Below are 19,057 nucleotides of genomic sequence, written 5' to 3'. Positions count from 1 at the left end.
CCTGCCATCTGTCATTTCACTATAGAGCTGTCCAAAGTATAGTGAACAGTGAAATCATTAATGGGATATAGCAAAGTTTTAAAGAATTTCTTCCCTTAATGTGTCTATAATGTTTTCATGGACATTTGTTGCCAGGCATTTAGTTACACACCCATAAGCCAAAGGTCACAGACACTGTAACACAAGAATTAGCCACTTCTTTGGCATTACAAAACACTAAAGACTACAAATGATTACTTAAATGGAAAATTTCATGCAGTATTAAAAAACAAATTGAAACACTAAGGAAGAGACTTCGTGGCTCTCTAGAGTAGTCTTCCACCCTCAAAAAGAGTAAGGCTCGCACCATCTTTAAAAGATAAATTTTAATTAAATTTTTAAAGACTTACAGAAAATGTATAACTTCTAACATTTAAAACTCTTTACTTTGCACTTCTATATAAAAGAGCAGATTGACACAACAAATGTGTTTAAAAACCTATTAAAGAATGGGGAAGTAATTGAAAAGATACAAACTCACAAGAAGCACATCAGGGGAGGTAGCAGGAGATTTCAGCAAATTTATGAGCGCTGGAACATAAAGACTAGTAAATGATGAACAGGGGGAAAACTGATGGCCTTGAATATGCAATGGAGATAAGAACAAAGACAGCAGTCAAACTGCTTGAATGAACTGTGGAAAAGGAAGAAGAGTAAATATGATAGAGGATGGGAGGCACAGGGGCATTAATTGAAGATCTGTAAAAGACCACTCCCAACTACCTCTCTCACTGACAAGAAAACACTTAGAGTGGCATTACAGAGCAGTGGAAAAAGAGAAGAATACTTGATAAATGCCATTAGGGTAACTGGCTATTCCCATGGTGGTGGTGGTAGGGAATCAAACCTTAATCTCAAAAATAAAAATAAATTCCAGGTGTAATAAAGACTTTGGAAAGGCCAAATTTTAAAACTTTAGGAAGACAAAACGAGAGAACATTTTTAGAACATTAATTTTTCAAGAACTTTTTGTATGTACATAATCTAAAGGTAAAATATAAAGGAAAAAATATATATTATGGTATTTTCAGCATATAAACATTATTTAAAGTCAAAGGAGTATATAACTTTGGGGAAAATCAGAGAATAATAAGAAAGCCCAGGAAGGGCCCAAAATCTGAGGAACTCTACCATTTCTGTTCTACGAAAGAACAGAGGTACTTGAGAACATGAGAAAAAAAAAATAATACCAGAAAAAATGTCAACAGTTTCTAATAATACGTTATAAAATAATAAACTATAAAGAATGATCCAAAAGGAAACAACAGACTTCAAGAAGAGTAGATTCTATTCAACAGCCAAATAAGAAAACCCAAAGCTGAATGTTCTTTCTGATATGTGGATGCTAAAACACAGTAAGGTGCTTGGAGAAAGAAGTTCATTGGATTGGATGAAGGGGAATGAAGGAAAGGAGTGGGGATGGGAATAGGAAAGACAGAAGAATGAATCAGACATAACTTTTCTATGTTCATATATGACTACATAACCGGTAAAATTCCACATCATATACAACTGCAAGAATGGGAACCTAATTAGAATAAATCATATGTATATTTGTATATGTATGTATAATATGTCAAAGTAAACTCTACTGTCATGTATATCTAAAAAGAACAAATAAAAAAGAAACTAGGAGAGTACAGGTAGTAAATTTATTTTTCAATTTTTTGAAAAAAGATAATCAGAAACTCCAGAATAAAACAATCTTTGTAAGAAAGCCACAACTCAAATATAAAGCAAACTAAAAAAGGACAAGTGTTGGGGCAACTTTTGAAGTGTAATATAGAGGTTATTTGAACTTTACACTTTTTTCCCTAAATGATTTAGGAAGTAGAAAAGAAAAGATATAATCATAGTATACTGCTTAACTCTGCAGTAAAAAATAGATACAACACAGAAACTTAAACTCTATTAATGACTTTTCATTTTTTAAATGCTACCAATTGACAAAGTTTAATGATTATAGGATAGATATAAGTGAAATTAATCTTGAAATGTAAAAGTATAGCTCATGGAATATAGAAATATTAGAATCCTAAAAAGGGTGCAGATATAGTATAGTAGGGAACTCCAAACTCCATCCCTCCACAATAACAACAAATATCCTAGCAAAAAATTCCAAATCAACTTTTTTTTTCAGAATTCTGAAGTACAGAAATTACAATAACCAGGGGGCAATACTTAATGAAGAAAAAAAAACCTGCTCAATTTCAATAAGACAGTTCTGGGGCATTTTAACATACCTTGCTACCATATTGCCTTTCCTGCTTGGTGGTGTCCATGAAGATGACATCCTACATTCCTGGTGCAGGCATATGGTTAACAGAGGAAGCAATACAGAATGTTTTCACATTTCTGGTGGTTCCCTGAAGGATAGCTGAAGGGCTTGCCTTTTTTTTACTTGCATTGAGGCTTCCTTAGGGTTGAGGTGGCTTCTGGGTAGCATTTTTTCAGAAGCGTTTAAAGGTAAAATGAATTAGCTGCTGCCACATGGAGCAAGGGATAAAAGTTGGAGTAAGCAATAGGCAGGCTGAAAGGAGATATTGGGGAGGATTAGGGTTTTGCCCCTAAGTATCTCAGGGTATCTAGAAGGCAACTTGCATGACTAGTGCTGGACACATGCCCAGAAAAGACCCGAGAAGACCCTGGCCCTGCAGAAGGCTACAGACTTGTAGGTGCTTATTGAAATAAAAAGCTTTCTAGAGAAATTCAACAGCAGATTTGAGCAGGTAAAAAAGAAAAAGAAAAGAATCAGTGAACTTAAAGGTAGAACAATTGAAATTGAGAAGCTGGGAGGACAAAAGAACAACTATAAGTAAACAGAAATCTAAACAACTGTGGGATAACGAACACAAACATAAGGGAAGTTCAGGAAGGTCAGAAGTGAAAGAAAAGGGCAGAAAGAATATTTGAAGAAGAAATACTGGCTAGAAAACTTCCCAAATTTGGTGAAAGACATATACCAACACATTCAAGAGGCTCAATGAGTCCCAACTAGGAAAAACTCAAAGAGATCCACACCAAGACACACTATAATAAAACTGTTGAAATATAAGATGAAGAGAAAATCTTGAAGCAGTGAGAGAGGTGACTTATTATACCCAAGAGATCCTCAATAAGTATTAAATGATTTCTCATTAGAGATCATGAAGGCTATAGGCAGTAGGAAGATATATTTAAAGTGCTGAATGAAAAAAAGTTAACCTAGAGTTTTATAACTGACAAAACTGAACTTTGAAAATAAGAAAGAAATAAAGATACTTTCTGATAAACAAAAGCTGAGCAAGTTCATACCTGGAGACCTGTTCTATAAGAAATGTTAAAGGAGTCCTTCAGGATAAATTTAAAGGACACTTGATAGTAAATGAAAGTCATATGAAGAAATTTTTTAAAAATCAGGAAGTATAATTATTTATATAAATATTAAGGCCAGTATTACTGTATCTTTGATTGATAATTCCTCTTTTTTCTTTATGATTTAAAAGGCAAATGCATATAAAATTTTAAATGCATGTCAATATACATACACTTAAAGATGTAATTATAAAGATAACAACATAAAGGGGAGGATATATCCAGAAGCAAAGTTTTTATAAACGACTTCAACTAAATTGGTATTAATTGAAATTAGATTGTTACACATTAAGAGGCTAACTGTAATCTCCTCAGTAACAAGTAAGAAAAAAATTTACAAAAATACAATAAGACAAATGAGAAGGGAATAAAAAGAGTACACAAAAAATTAAATATAAATGAAGAAAGTTATACAGGAATTGAAGAACAGACCAAAAAACAACAGAGAACAAATAGGAAAATTGTATAAATAAGTCCTTGACTATTAAGACTTGATAAGATTAAATTTTCTAATTAAAAATCAGAGATTAGCAGAGTACAGGTTTTAAAAAGATCTAAATATAAGTTATCTACAAGATTAAATAAATAAATATGTTAAAATTGAAAGGTTGGAAGTAAATATTTCATGCAAATAGCAGCTAAAAGAGAGCTGTGGTGGCCACTGACATCATACAAAATAGATTGTATATAAAAATTTCTCTAAAAACCAATTTTATATTGAAAAAAAGGGTCAAGCCATAAGGAAGGTATAGCAACTACAAACATACATACCTGATCCTTAAATTATAGCAAACAAAACCAGAGAGAAATGAAGGGAGAAATATTTCTATAACAAAAGTTAAAGACTTTACTACCTTACTTTCAACAAGGGACAGAAGATCAACATAAAAAGAGGACTTGAAGAACACCAGGAACTAAGTAAATCTAACAGACATACATTAACACTCTATCCAACAAGAGAATGTACAATCTTCTTAGTACATGAAATTTTCTCCAGGACAGACCATGTGTCAAGCCACAAAATAAGTCTAAGTAAATTTTAAAAGGATTAAACTAATAAAAATATCTTCTCTGACCGAAATGGAATAAAACTAGAAAGCAGTAATTGCAGAAATATGGAACATTCACAAATAGCAGAAATATTTGAAAATTAAACTCCATACTGTTAAAAAGACAACAGGTTAAAAGACGAAAGCACGAGTGAAATTAGAAAAATAATAGCAATAGAAGTTGTAATGTACAAAGAGAGAGGAGAAGTAAAAGAGGAGTAGTGGACTTATAGGGAACAAAAAATAGAGATTTAATTATATATTATGAAAGTTACAAGTAAATGAACTATAGATATATAGTTTGGGGAGGAAAAAGAGCTGAGCTGAATCTTCATCTATTATAGCAAAAGTGTTACATCTAAATCTCATAAATTAAAAAATAGCATCAAATAAATTTAAAGACTTGACAGAAAAGGAGTCAGTAAAATAAACCTTTAAAAAACGAGTAGCTGGGGTGGGGTGGTAGCTCAGTGGTAGAGCACTTGCTGAGCATGTGTGAGGTACTGGGTTCGATTCTCAGCACCACATATAAATAAGTAAATTAATTAAATAAAGGTCCATCAACAACTAAAAAAAAAAATTTAAAAATGAGTAGCCACAAAGATAAAAGGAAAATCATTTGAATATGGTATCAAGAAAGATGAAGAAAAGAGTCTCAACAATGAACAGTCACCTATGTTAAATGCTATTGGGAGGTCAAGTAAAATGACTTAATATTTAAAAACCAACATAGATATTTTGGTTAAAAGTCCCTGGCTGAGATAAATTCAAGCTCCAAACTTTTATATGTAAGAGATTTTACAGGACTCAGATAACCACAATTAAACTGAAGAAAAGTCTACAACTACCACAAGTTATAAATAACTGATCTTGCATTAAAGTCTGTATCAATTATTTAGTATCTATCCCTAAAGTTTTATTTTTCCACCTTCATGTATAAATGTCTTGAATTACTAGTTCTTAGGTCATTAAAAAGGGGTCAGACCAAGAGTGTGTAATAGTGTTGCCATGGCACTTTGAATTTATATTTATTGAAATAAATCTTTTGCCAGAAATTGTAGATCCCTTTCCTAAGGATTCTTTTCTACTTAAATAATAAAGATAAGTTCATTTCTTTTCCTCCCTTTGTCATTCTTGTTCAAACATTCTATGTGAGCTTTCTATTTCTTCTTCTAAGGGAGAGGGAAAAGATAAAGTTTGGGCTTGGAAGAAGGTGAAGAATATGATGACATTGGTGGTTTTTCTTTCTTTTTTTTTTCTTTTTTTTTTTGCCAGGGAGATATCTCTTCTTCTCCTTGTCTCTGGTCAAGAAGGTACCAATCAGATGCCCTTCCAAGCTTGAGTTCCCCTATACTTTTTTACTTCCTTTCTACTGAACCTATACATCACTTTTTCAAACTTTCTCAAATTCTTCCTCTATGCTTCTTGAGTAAAAGCCTCTGACTTTGTGGAATTCCCAATAAAAATTCTGAAAAATTTGGCAATAACTAAAAGGCACAAGGATTTTCACTAATAGATATTTCATCTTTCTCTTGATTGCTTATTTTTGAGACCATAAAAATGAACACTTTGTAATTTTAAGTCATTTTAGAGAGTCACATAAGTTTTGGCCAAAAGCTAAACGTTCAAATGTCAAGAAAGAACATTAGTAGTCTGAAATCCACCTATCAGAGATAGTTTTTCCAGATAGAAGAGCCATTTAATAAAAAAGACACTCCTGCACTTACTGTAGCTGTCAACACTGGTAAAACCTGAATAGTGAACATCCCTGAACAAGAGCAAAGGATACATGGTAGACAACAGGAGATGGAGATGATTATTTGTTAAATATTTGGGGTCCTGTTTCTACACCCAGTTATACCATCACTAACTTCAGTCTACAATAAAGGGTGTTTCAGTTGATCTCTCCTGTAGTGATCTTTACTTTTACTGTTCCAATAACCTACTTCCAAGGCCACCATGTTGTTCTTTTTTTTTTTAAAGAGAGAGAGAGAGAGAGAGAGAGAGAGAGAGAGAGAGAGAGAGAGAGAGAGAATTTTTTTAATATTTATTTTTTAGTTTTCGGCGCACACAACATCTTTGTTTGTATGTGGTGCTGAGGATTGAACCCGGGCCGCACACATGCCAGGCGAGTGCGCTACCTCTTGAGCCACATCCCCAGGCCCCACCATGTTGTTCTTAATGTTATTGTTTAGATATATTCTACCTTTAAACTTTTCAACGTCAAAAACCCAGGCTGGGTGCAGTGGTGCACGTCTGTAATCCCAGGAGCTCAGAGGCTGAGGCAGGAGAATCATGAGTTCAAAGCCAGTCTCAGCAAGGCGAGGAGCTAAGTAACTCAGTGAGACCCTATCTCTAAAACAGGGCTGGGGATGTGGCTCAGCAGTTGAGTGCCCTCGAGTTCAATCCCTCAATCTCCAATAACCATCACTCTCCAAGCCAAAAAAAAAAAAAAAATATATATATATATATAAAATTACATTATCTATCTATCTATCTCTCTCTATATATATCTATATCTATATCTATATCTATATATATATATATATATATATATATATATATATCCCCCCTAGGAAACTCAAGGGGCTAAGGAAGGAGGATCCCAAGTTTGAGGTCATCCTTAGACCCTGTCTCAAAATGAAAAATTAAAAAGGGATTTGGGATTGTAGCTCAATGCCCCCTAAATTCAATCCCCAGAATTGAAAAAAACAAAACAAAAACAAACAAACAAACCAAAAAACCAACTCACTCTGACCATAAATTTCCACTATTCCCATTCATTATAAATCCTCTCATTTCATATTTTCATGTTCAACGTCATTTAGATTTTTCAGTTATAGGAATATAAAATTTTCTCTCAATCTGTTGACAAAACTACACTTCAATACCTTAAATCTAGCCTAGAAAACATGACCATCATATTTTTATATTTTATTTTATTGGTTATTTTTAGTTATTCATGACAGTAGAATCCATTTTGATACAATTATACAAGCAGGGAATATATCGAATTCTAATTAGAACCCAAAGCTCTCCTTCCCCTTCTCTTTCACTACCCCCTGTTCCCTTCCTCTAATGATCTCTCTGCCATTTACCCATAATTATTTTTTAAATTTTTTTCAAAATTAATTTTTTGTGGATGTACATGATGGTGGGAGTCACTGTGCCATACTGATAAATGTACTTAGGAAAGTTACATTAGATTCATTCCACTGTCTTTCTTTTTCTTATATCCCTCCTTTCCCTTCATTCCCTTTTGTCTAATCCACTGAACTTCTATTCTTCCTTCAAACCCCATTATTGCAGGTTAGCTTCCATTTTAGTAGTGTCTGTGGTAATATTTAATAATGTGAGTTTCTCCCTCTTTCTCTTGGTTAGTCTGGCTAAAGGTATATTAATTTTGTTTATGCTTTCAAAAAACTAACTTTTTGCATTGCATCTTTTGTATTATTTCTTTAATTTCAATTTCTATGATTTATCAGCGTTTGCTAATCCTCTGCATTTTCCTACAGCCACATCTTGACCCTGGTGAGAGCCGCAATTTCCCTCTACTACTCTCTCCTCAACTGCCATAAGCTCCACCTCAGGAGAAGCCTGCCTTGGTTCCTGACCGGATCACCTCGGTCTGAGTGAGCGTGCATCTGCTGGACTTAAAGCCTAAGGCTTGAGACTTTTGATCTGATACTTGAACTTGCAAAGGGAACATCTGTCATTAGTTTGTCATGATTAAGTGTGTTTGCAGTGCTTAGAATTAATCTAGAATTGTTTGCTGTGAAATGATTGTCTATTTCAGTGCCTAGCATTAAGAATTGTCATTTTTAGTTGCTCTCATTATATCAAAGAAGACATTTGGTATTTGTTTTTTAGGGATTGGCTAGCTTCACTAAGCATAATCTGCTTTAGTGCCATCCATTTCCCTGCAAATTCCATGATTTTGTCATTTTTTAGTGCTGCGTAATACTCCATAGTGTATAAATGCCACATTTAATCCATTCATCCATTGGAGGGCATCTGGGTTGGTTCCACAGTCTAGCTATTGTGAATTGTGCTGCTGTGAACATCGATGTGGCAGTATCCCTGTAGTACGCTCTTTTAGCACGAGATGGGAGGGAAAGAGAGAGAAAAGGGGAATTGCATGGAAATGGAAAGAGACCCTCATTGTTATTAAAAAACTACATAAAAGAGGTTGTGAGGGGAATTGGAAGAAAAAACAAGGAGAGAAATGAATTACAGTAGATGGGATAGAAAGAGAAGATGGGGGGAGGGGGATAGTAGAGGATAGGAAAGGTAGCAGAATACAACAGTTACTAGTATGGCATTATGTAAAAATGTGAATGTGTAACCGATGTGATTCTGCAATCTGTATTTGGGGTAAAAATGGGAGTTCATAACTCACTTGAAACTAATGTTTGAAATATGATATGTCAAGAGCTTTGTAAGGTTTTGAACAATCAATAAAAAAAAAAAAGAATTGTCATTTTCTTGATTAAGAACCTATGGAGTGAAATTGCATTTGGTGATTTGAGTGAATAAAGCATTGACTAGGACAGAAGTGCGTGAACATTCTTTGTTTCTCCCCCTGGACTGCATAAGTCGCACCTTTTGCCCATCTCAACAATGAGGCATCTTTCATGTACCAGTATGATGTGCAGTGTAGTCTCTGGATCAGCCTAGGGCAGACTGCCCCTCAGATCTCAGGATTTTCCACACTAAGTCTATCCTTTGTATTTCTCAGCACTTTCCCTCCTTCTGTGCTAATGCTACTGCTACTGCTAGTAGATTGGCTCCAATTTTGTCTTTCTTCTTGGTTTAATGTACCCCAAATTTCTAAGTCTAAGGCACTCAGACTGCTCATTATTGAGTTTTAGTGAACTCCCTTTTTTCACCCACCTGGCAGAGAAGCAGTATTCCTGCTGCTTGAATCCCGGGTCATGGAGCAATAATAAATACAGCTTTCTTCTAGTCTGCCTTCTTGTGGCCCCAGACCCATCATTTTTATCCTTTTGTCATCCCCACTGAAGCTTTTTATTTCTCGTCCTCAGTCCCTTACCTCCTTGCTCTTTATCAGACATTGTCTTCTCTACTGTTATCCCAGGTTACTATGTGCTTCCAGATCAAACTCACTCAACAATTCAGACTGTAGTTGCTATGATTTCAGCATCTCTAACCTGATTTAGTTCTTCAGAATTTTCCTTTAACATTTCAATATTTTGTCACTTAGCTCCCTCTGAATATCAACTAGACCATGAAAAAATGGAGAGACATTCCATATTTCTTAAAGTATGCTATCATTGTAACAAGGTTAATTATTCTGAAATTAATAAATCAATATATTTAAAATAAGATTCTCAACATTTATATTTAGATTAAATGATTGTTAAAGTTTGTATGGAAGAGCAGGTGTGTGAGAATTGAAAATAACCCCTATTAGTTATTAAAATTTACTGCAAAACTACTATAAAAAGAATCTGATATTGGCATCAAAACAGATAAGTACATTAATAGAATGAAATAGGCAGTACACAAATATATTCATATATGTATTTAACATAAAGACGGTATTGTCATTAAAAACATTAAATTAAGAAAGACTACTTAGAAAATTGACTAGCTAATTATAATAAATCAGATTATTTAACTACCAATACTATAAAAATAAATTCAGTGTATTAAAGAACTTTCAAAAATCTTATTAAAATTTTAGGATAACACATGGCAATATTACTTGAATAAATGCAGAATTGGTAAACCTTAAGTAGAAAAAACATTTAAAAAATCAGAAATAGTACTGATGTGTATTATTTTATAAATCTAAAATCTGATGCTACAACATTTAACATTATAAAATGTTACAGTTCTAATTCAGTAAAATTATATTTTGATATTTAAACGGTGTTAAAAATAGCTCGAGGGCTATTTAGAGTGGTATATTACATAAACCATCAATCAGAATTTCTTTTTTAATTTCAGCCTTATTTTTTTAGCTGACACAGCTCTTACGTGTGGTTTCCCTACTGAGCTGGAGGAAATACATTGATTAATATGATAATCCTATAATTAAAATTTAGAAATTTTGTCTAAAAATATGGTAGACTCTCACTCCAGAAAATTTGAAAAACATTATTTTAATGCCTCCAAAATTATTTCCTTTGGTACATTCTTTGTATGTGAATAGCGTTAAGAAGTCTCACTAAAACTCTGAAATGAAAGCCATACTATATTTAGTTTGAAATGTGTTTCAACATTTGGTTAAGGTAATAAAACAAATGTACTTCACTAAATTAAAACTTAAATGTATTCTATCTTTTATTTTTAGTTTTACTGTTAAATTATGTATATATATTTAAGTTATATATACACCATAAAAATATGCGCGCGCCCACACACACACACACACACACACACACACACACACTTTATGTCCCCCTCATTTACTTGATTCTAATATGCTTTCTTGAGAGTAAATTAAATATGTAGAGTCCAGACAATGTAGTTAGAACTGCTCATTCTATGATACAAGAAAGAGGTGTGGAGCCACTAGAAGAAACAGAACATACAGGCCACAGCTGGAGTAAATATTCAGATTTTATGCTGATTTGCTTACTAATACTTATTAAGGAGTAAGATTTTGTGCTTTCTGCTAGGGATACAACAAGAAAATCAAGATTTCCTTTTTTATGAAGTTTGTATTGATATCACTGATATGAACTAATTACCAACTAGTTATTTAATTGTGGCTATAGTAAGTACTAAGGAAGAAATAACTGATCTAGTCTCTAAAGTTAGAGAAGGTATTTGGAGAATACAAGGATCAAACAAGATCTCTGTTGGAGTCAGGGCAGGATCAGTGAAATGGGGCAAGGAAGTAGTATCTGGAGAGCAGAATACTGTTCCTATAAGAGAGGTTCTGAGGTAGGAAGTAAATGGACCAAGAGAAAGTCAGCAAGGCTGCAGCCCCAGGAGGTGGGCTAATGGTGAGGGATGACACAGGTGAGGTGGGCAGAGTGCCTTATAGGATGTCCTAAATAATCTAGAATTTTTTCCTATGGGAAACAACCAAAGGGTTTTTATTTTATTTATTTAGTTATTTATTCTGGTAAATCAGGAAAATTTTAGAGTCAGATTTATATTTTTAACTTTTCCATTGTACAAATTTAAACGTCCCCTTTCAGTAAGTTTTCTTATGAAAACTACTCTTTCAAAATAATTACACATGAAAAGTTTCCCCATCTCCACTCCAAATTCAATTCTCTAACGACACTAGTATCTTGAGAGATACCATTTCATACCCTGTTTCTTCTGGAAACGCAGAAACGGTGCTTCCATCACTTTGACAAGGGTCCTGAGGAGGAGAGTCAGAATCTTTTCTATCTGGGTTTGTAGCGGTATTGGCCACTCGTTGTTGCAAGTCCCACTTTCGAGCTACGTTGTTAATTGTTAACCTTTTCTTCTCCTATTAAAAAAAGTTAATTGTGACAAGAATTAAATAATATAAATTTTTAAGAAGAGAATCCAAGGAGCATATTGTTGCACCTTCTTACAACACTTTTGAAGTCAACTATTCCTTAAACATAGTTACCCAATACACATTCTAAAACAAAGTTCAAGACACCTATATTTATCTTATATTTTCAAATATATTAATAATAGTCTATCATCCTCAAGAAAAAAACTACATACAAAATATAATTAGTATGTAGGAACTGAATTTTATTAAAAATAAACATATAACCACTGGACAGTGAAAATTTACTATCTGAAATTTTGATTTGACAAAAATGTATATGCCTCTGTCTTTAAACATAGCAAGAAAGACTAATAAGCATTAAAGTTTTCCTACCCAATAATTAGGACAAATATGGTGGAATAATCTTTGTGTGTGTGGGGGGGGAGGGGGTTGATCAGTGTTCCAAGTTTCACAGTATAAACTGTTGTGTCTGAAAATGAAAAAGAAATTTGCTAGGCTGAAATTCTTCTAGACATCTAGTACCATTCTAGAAGATAAGGAAAGAAATTAATTCATTATATGCAATAGATGCTTTACAATAGTGTTTCTTAAACTTTAGAGTGCCTCAAATCACCTAAAGGGCTTTACAATCAGATTGCTGAATCTCACCCCACTCTGATTCAGTGTCTCTGGACTAGGACCTGTGAGTCTGTGTGTCTAACATGCTTCCACTTCATGCTAAGTTTCTAGTTCACAGACCCCATTTTTAGAACAACTGCCTTGAGACATTAGAGATCAATTTTCTCATAGAAACCCTGTTGAGAAAAGCAGTTCTAAGTTACTGAAGGAAATTATGATAGATTATAATGTTTTAATTCTATTTATGTTGTCTGTATTAACTGGAATAAAGAATTCTTATTCTAGTTATTTTTTTTACTACCAAATGTTATCATTTTAAAATGGTTTATCAATTAGATCAGAATGCCAAAAATAGATATTTTCTCTTTCCTCTTTCCTAAGAAAATAACCGTCCAATGAAAAGTCAGCTGAATGTGATACTGATTGTTCTTCTTCACCTGTTAGAATCTCTGCCCATTTCCTCAGTGCCTATATACATATAGAATAATTATTTTTAGTTATGTCTCTTTATATTTCTTTAAGATTCTAGTGTGTGTGTGTGTGTGTGTGTGTGTGTGTGATTTTGTAGGAATGAAAAGTGATGTGGCTGGCTTAATTAAAAATTAAAAATTGAGGGCTAGAACCTAGGTCTACTGATTCCTCATGCTTCTCCTACTATTAAAAGAGCTAACTAATCTTTATAATTAATTAAACATTTAAAATTTCTGTTTCTCTATTTAAAAATGTTTTAGGCATGGGTTCTTTTTTCTATTATTTGAAATTTCAAATTTGTATAGTTAATGGATAACACTTATTATGTATACAATTTTGAAATATCTTGATATTTTTTAAATGTCCTCCTTATGTAAAGCAAGTAGGATTCTGCTATTCTACTGGAAAAACAATATCTTCCTAATCTGTAATAAAAAGGCATCTTACCTAAAGGAATACTATTTTAGTTATTTACTGATGACTGTGCCAACTCAATTCTTAATCTAAGCAATGCTGTTATTTTTACTCAGTACCAAGGTCACTGGACCCATGCATTTGGCTTTCTGTATGACAGGGGTTGGCAGAGAATAATATACTTACTGAGGTTTAGACAACAGAGCTTAGAAAAAAGGCACTGAAATAACTTTACACTATTGGATATGTTAACAAATTTGTAACAAGATAGTCTCTGAAAATGCAAACATTTTCTTATACCCATAAAAGTTAAGCTTCCTTTACTTGGGCTATTAAAATCAAATCAATACCAGGTAGACTAAGAGAATGGATAATTTTATTGGGGCCAGAAAAAAAGGAATGTAGGACAGAAGTATATCCTGAGATCAGGCAGGGTTCACTGTCTGGCCAGGAAGCCACAAGAGGGCTCTAGATATATACGGAGCAAGGAAAAAAAAAAAAAAAAGCTAGATAATGCTATAGATTCTCCGAGGCAAAAGGTGGCAACCAAAGCATAGTTTATTTTCAAAGATCTCTGAAGCATTGGGCATATTAGCTATAATTATGTTTGTAATTGCTAGATTTTGGTAATTGCTAGATTGTTATCAATTGCTAAGTCTATGTTAAAGTGATAAATATTTTAGAAGGTGCCAAATTCAACTTCTTCCATTTGAGTCTATTTACAGTCCAGATAAGACCACACTGGTATATGCCATAAATACCATTTATCTTCATTTCCAAGGATATAATAATAGAAAGAAAAGAAACAAGGCAGAAGATGTAGGTCTATATAATCTTTTCCTACTCAACCCATCCCATTTTCTTAATGATCAATATATAGTATTACATGAAAATAATCCTTAGAAAAGGCTAAATATCTGTTTTATCATGACTCCAATTCTGAATGAGGGCTAGAACCCAGATCTACTGATTCCTCATGCTTCTCCTATTATTAAAAGAGCTAATTAATCTTCATAACTAAAGAGTTCTACTTAGTGACTTTTAAGAGAAACATCAGCTATTTTCCAAAGTTTTCATTAAAACCTTCCAAATATTCTTTTAAATGTTTGCTTAAAATTTAATGGCACATTTTCCCACATGCTGGTGGTAAGATGCAGCTGAATTGGGTACATAACAAATTTTTTTTTCAGTTGAAAGGTGAAATCAAGTATGATTTCTGAAACTGGAAGCTCTACTAAAACTGGAAGCCTTATAGTTAAATAATCAATAGAATTTCTTTGTTCATTCTTCCTTTCCATACTCTAGAGCTCATACAAGAGTGTTCTGTATTTTATGTATGATGTATTTTCTTCATTAATTCATCTATGTACTTTTTCACTTATGTATCTGGCAGAAGCAATTGCATGACAGGGAACACTACTTTTTCTAAATGAACATGGCAATGAGAAATCTCGCTCTTATAGATTTTTAAAAATACTGTCTATGGCTTTATTTCCTATAAACTAGGGTATTTGGGGCAAACTCTTGGGAATATGCCAATATATGAAAGAATAAGTTTCATTGGCTGAATCAGTAAAAAGGCAGAAACATGTACCAAAACTCATTAGGCACTGGGTTCAATCTTCAGCACCATATAAAAATAAACAAACAAAATAAAGGTATACATACATGGAGTACAACTTATTAAAGAAAAAAATTAAATATATATACAGTAAGCCAGTCATGGCAGTACATGGCTGTAATCTCAGAGACTCAGGAAGCTGAGGCAGGAAGATTGCAAGTTCAAGGCCAGCCTCAGCAACTTAGTGAGGTCCCAAGCAACTTAGAGAGACCCTGTCTCAAAAAATAAAAAGGGCTAGGATGTGTCTCAGTGGTAAAGTGCTTCTGGATTAAGTCCCAATTACTAATAAATAAATAAATAAATAAATGTGTGTGTGTGTGTGTGTTGTGTGTGTGTATCAGTAACATTTATCAGTGAAGATGACAGTCTATTACAGTGCCATTCAAGGTGAATTGCACATGCCATGGATGGATACACAAGGTAATGCACTGATATAAAAACAAATACTACAAATTCTATTATATTTATTTTCATCTCTCAAGTTCCAGCTTTTGCATTTGTTTTATAATGTTTATTATATTACATTTCCTAAGTACAAGTTTATTTATAGATAGTAACTTATAAAAGTTATAGGAGTGTTTAGTAATGCAAAATTTAAAGTTTAGAAACCAATATTCCAATAGATTAGCTAGCTAGCTTCAGTGTACACACTCATGGATTCAGGCAGCGGAAAAAATACCTTAAGCAAAGACTGTTTATGACTTTCCCGCTTCTTCTCTTCCTCCTTCTTGGCTACTACAGATGCCATACGCCTTTCTTCTTCCTAAAAAAAAAAAAAAGTTTTGCCAAAAATATTATGATGTATGTAACCATTTTTTAATGCTAAATATCTTTGGTCTTGAAAGTCTTGAGTTTTCTTCTTAAGGAGTATATTACTTGCTAACAGGAAATATGCCCTCAAAGAAAAAGTCAGTATGTCTTTCTTTTCTTCTTTCCTCCTAAGTCTTAAAAAAAAAATTCTTCTTAAAAAATTATTTATTTATGTATGCTAAAAACACAACATTCTTAACTCTACTTCAAACTCTGCAGTCAAGATGAACCTAGGTAATTAATATAAACAAACAAAAAAGTAAAGAAAGGGGGAGAACTTTTCTTTGTATAAGTTTTCTTTGAAATTTTGTCAGTCATACCTCAATAAAGTTGGAAAAAATAAAGACTATATTACTGTTCAGTTCACAAAATTTTTTTAAAAAACCAGTCATAACTTCAATACTCTCACAATTTCTATGTATAGCTTTTATTTTTTTACAATGAGTACATTTTGTAAAGTTGTAACCTAGTTATACAGATTTACCTTTTCCCCCTGAAGAATGTCAAATTTTAATAAGTTACAACCACTTAACTTTTTACTTTTCATTACCATAAGATTTATAGGTAGTGAAAAAGTCCCAATTTGAGGAAACAATTTCTTCCTTCAAGATAACCTTGAAAATACACTCAGAAATAGGAAACTATGGCCATATGACTTGCTTTGGCCAATGTTATATAAACAAAAGTGACATATATTTACTTCTAGGTGGAAGTTTTCAAAGGCAGTATAATAAGGCTGTTTTCTCTCTAACCTCTACTCTAGTAAATAAAGCAAAGCTCTAGATAGTGGGTACTTTGAAAACTGAGCCCTCCAAAGACAAAAACAAAAAGCACAGATCCCAGACTACATACCATGGCAGACTATTAAGAGCCTGAAATAAACTTGTTGATTTAGCCCAATGAGGTTAGAGAAGTTGGTGCTAAAGCAAAATCTAGCTTGTCCTCACCAATATATATTAAGGAAGGTCAAAGAAGACATGAAAATATATTCTACAAGGTGGGCCACTATATTTGTTCCTGAAAACAAAGACTTAAGATAGATAAAGAAATACACTTAAAACATGCACAAACATTAATTATCACAGAGTTAAAAAAAGAAAACTAGAAAAGAATCCATTAAGAGATTCTAATTTTAGAAATGAGGATACTATGCTCTAAGAAGTTAGTAACTTATATGAGGTAACACAGCTAGTGACAACATCTGGATAAGAACCAGAAGCCATGTCTCGCTAGAAATGATAATTGTAGTGTATTTTTATAATAAATTTATATTTAAATTTTTAAAAATTAATTTTAGAGATGAAAAAATTGAGATTAGAATTCATTAGAAATCTACCATATGATTTAGTTATTTTATTTTGTTAAATATTTATTTTTTAGTTATTTTAGGTGGACTCCGTATCTTTATTTTATTTTTATGTGTGTTGAGGATCAAACCCAGCGCCCCGTGCATGCCAAGGAGCATGCTACCTCTTGAGCCACATCCTAGCCCACTGATTTAGTTGTTTTAAAGGGAATGGAAATCTAATGTGATTTTTGACAAATTTCAAGTGCTTTTTCTCAAAATGGGAGATAATTCTTATTAACTTAAAAAACTAAATAGAGGTAATGAGGAGAAATAAACTAAATAAAAAATGCAGAACTCTGATTCCTAGCATCACAAAATAGCTGGTTTAATGATTATATTAAATTCTTTTATTAAATAAATACTAATTTGGTACCTATAGAGTATAACCTATTTCAGAACAAACTTCTTAAAAGATAAAAAAAATACTGATGTTCAGTGTTGACTCATCTATAAAATGTGAACTAGAAACAGATTGGTTATTCAAAGAGCCAATTTCAAGCAGTACTGGAAACTGTATGGATCACGTACTACACATACTTAAGAGATGATTTCATCAGATTTTCAAAAAGAATTTCAGCTTCTATTAAAGGCAGTAGGACTTTAAAAGGAAATCTAAACCTTGGAAAACTGGATTTTTACCAATCAATTTAAATATTGAGTGTTTTAAGGAATTTTTACATTTGATGGCTGCATTTCAGCTCAAATAATTATAGAATAACTAAATTTAGAAACAAAAATAAACCTCTAATTATGAAGATAAGCTATAAATCTGTTGGTAAGAAGGAAAAAACCTGTAAAATTCTGGCTCCTTCATGATAATAGTCCACTCCAGTATCTGGGACAAAAGCCATACTCTTTATGTAGCAAAAGAAAGGGAAAAATTGGGACCAAAAAAAAAAAAAAAAAAAAAAAACAAACCTACTTTTTTCCTTATTTTAGTTTGACTATGAAGACCCAATACAGAAATAATTTCAAGTTAATTAAGCAGTGCAATGATTTAAAAAGTGTTTGATAACCTAGATTATACTTTACTAGCAGATTATTGCAGCTCTCAAACAATGTATACGAGAAGTTTTGCTCCAAAATAAATAGTAGTCCTTTACTATGTGGAATTTTTAAAATAAAGAGGCAATGCATTTTTAACCACACACTCTAGAATAACTGCCGTTGTTTTCCTTGAATATATAAAACATTGAAATAGATTTAAAAATCACAGTGTTTTGGTCTAGAAGAGATAGCTTTATTTTTCTTTTAGCAGATAAAACTGATTTTTCCAGGGTCATAGGTAGTGTTAAAGCAAGGATTAGGAGCCACATCACCTGACTTCTACTGGGCCAGGAATTAGCTGTTAAATACTAGCAGGAGGTTGAAAAGCCCAAACACAATAGGTTATGCTGCTGTAACAACTTTAAAACTGACATTGGATTATAATAAGAAATGTTTATTTTTGAATATGCAAACACTACTGCAAATATCTTCAATGTAGTGACTAAATGTTCCCGGGTACTATTATTTTGATGATATCTTCAACCCAACGTATATTTCTATAATGACCACAGGAAGAAAGCACAGAGAATCTTGCACAGGCTTTTAAATGCTTCTGCCTGAAAATGAGATATAGTACTTCTGCTCATGTTTCATTAGCCAAAGCAAGTTACACAGCAACACATAACTTCAAAAGGGTGTAGAAATACCACATTTCCACATGTCAAAAAGATAAGGAGAGCTCCCTGGCGCATGCCTGTAATCCCAGCAGCTCGGGTGGCTGAGACAGGAGGATCACAAGTTCAAAGCCAGCCTCAGCAAAAGCGAGGTGTTAAGGAACTTAGGTGCTAAGTGAGACCCTATCTCTAAATAAAATA

At 32.9% G+C, this 19,057-nt stretch overlaps 1 protein-coding gene and 1 long non-coding RNA gene across 2 annotated transcripts in view; both read right to left on the bottom strand.

Moving 5' to 3' along the window:
• LOC113182091 (uncharacterized) overlaps positions 1-19,057 on the bottom strand; it is a 511,795-nt gene that overhangs the window by 240,100 nt on the left and 252,638 nt on the right. The window lies entirely within an intron of this gene.
• Lrrc49 (leucine rich repeat containing 49) overlaps positions 1-19,057 on the bottom strand; it is a 156,218-nt gene that overhangs the window by 29,656 nt on the left and 107,505 nt on the right. Inside the window, exons 11-12 of the mRNA XM_026387798.2 lie at positions 15,717-15,800; positions 11,735-11,898 (exon numbers count right to left, since the gene is read on the bottom strand). Of these exons, the coding sequence (XP_026243583.1) occupies positions 11,735-11,898; positions 15,717-15,800 (248 nt within the window). The remainder of the gene's footprint in view (positions 1-11,734; positions 11,899-15,716; positions 15,801-19,057) is intronic.

Source organism: Urocitellus parryii, chromosome 6 (assembly GCF_045843805.1).
Source record: "Urocitellus parryii isolate mUroPar1 chromosome 6, mUroPar1.hap1, whole genome shotgun sequence".
NCBI lineage: Eukaryota > Metazoa > Chordata > Mammalia > Rodentia > Sciuridae > Urocitellus > Urocitellus parryii.
The sequence above is the reverse complement of the archived record's forward strand: the minus strand, read 5'-3'. Positions and strand labels throughout refer to the sequence as shown.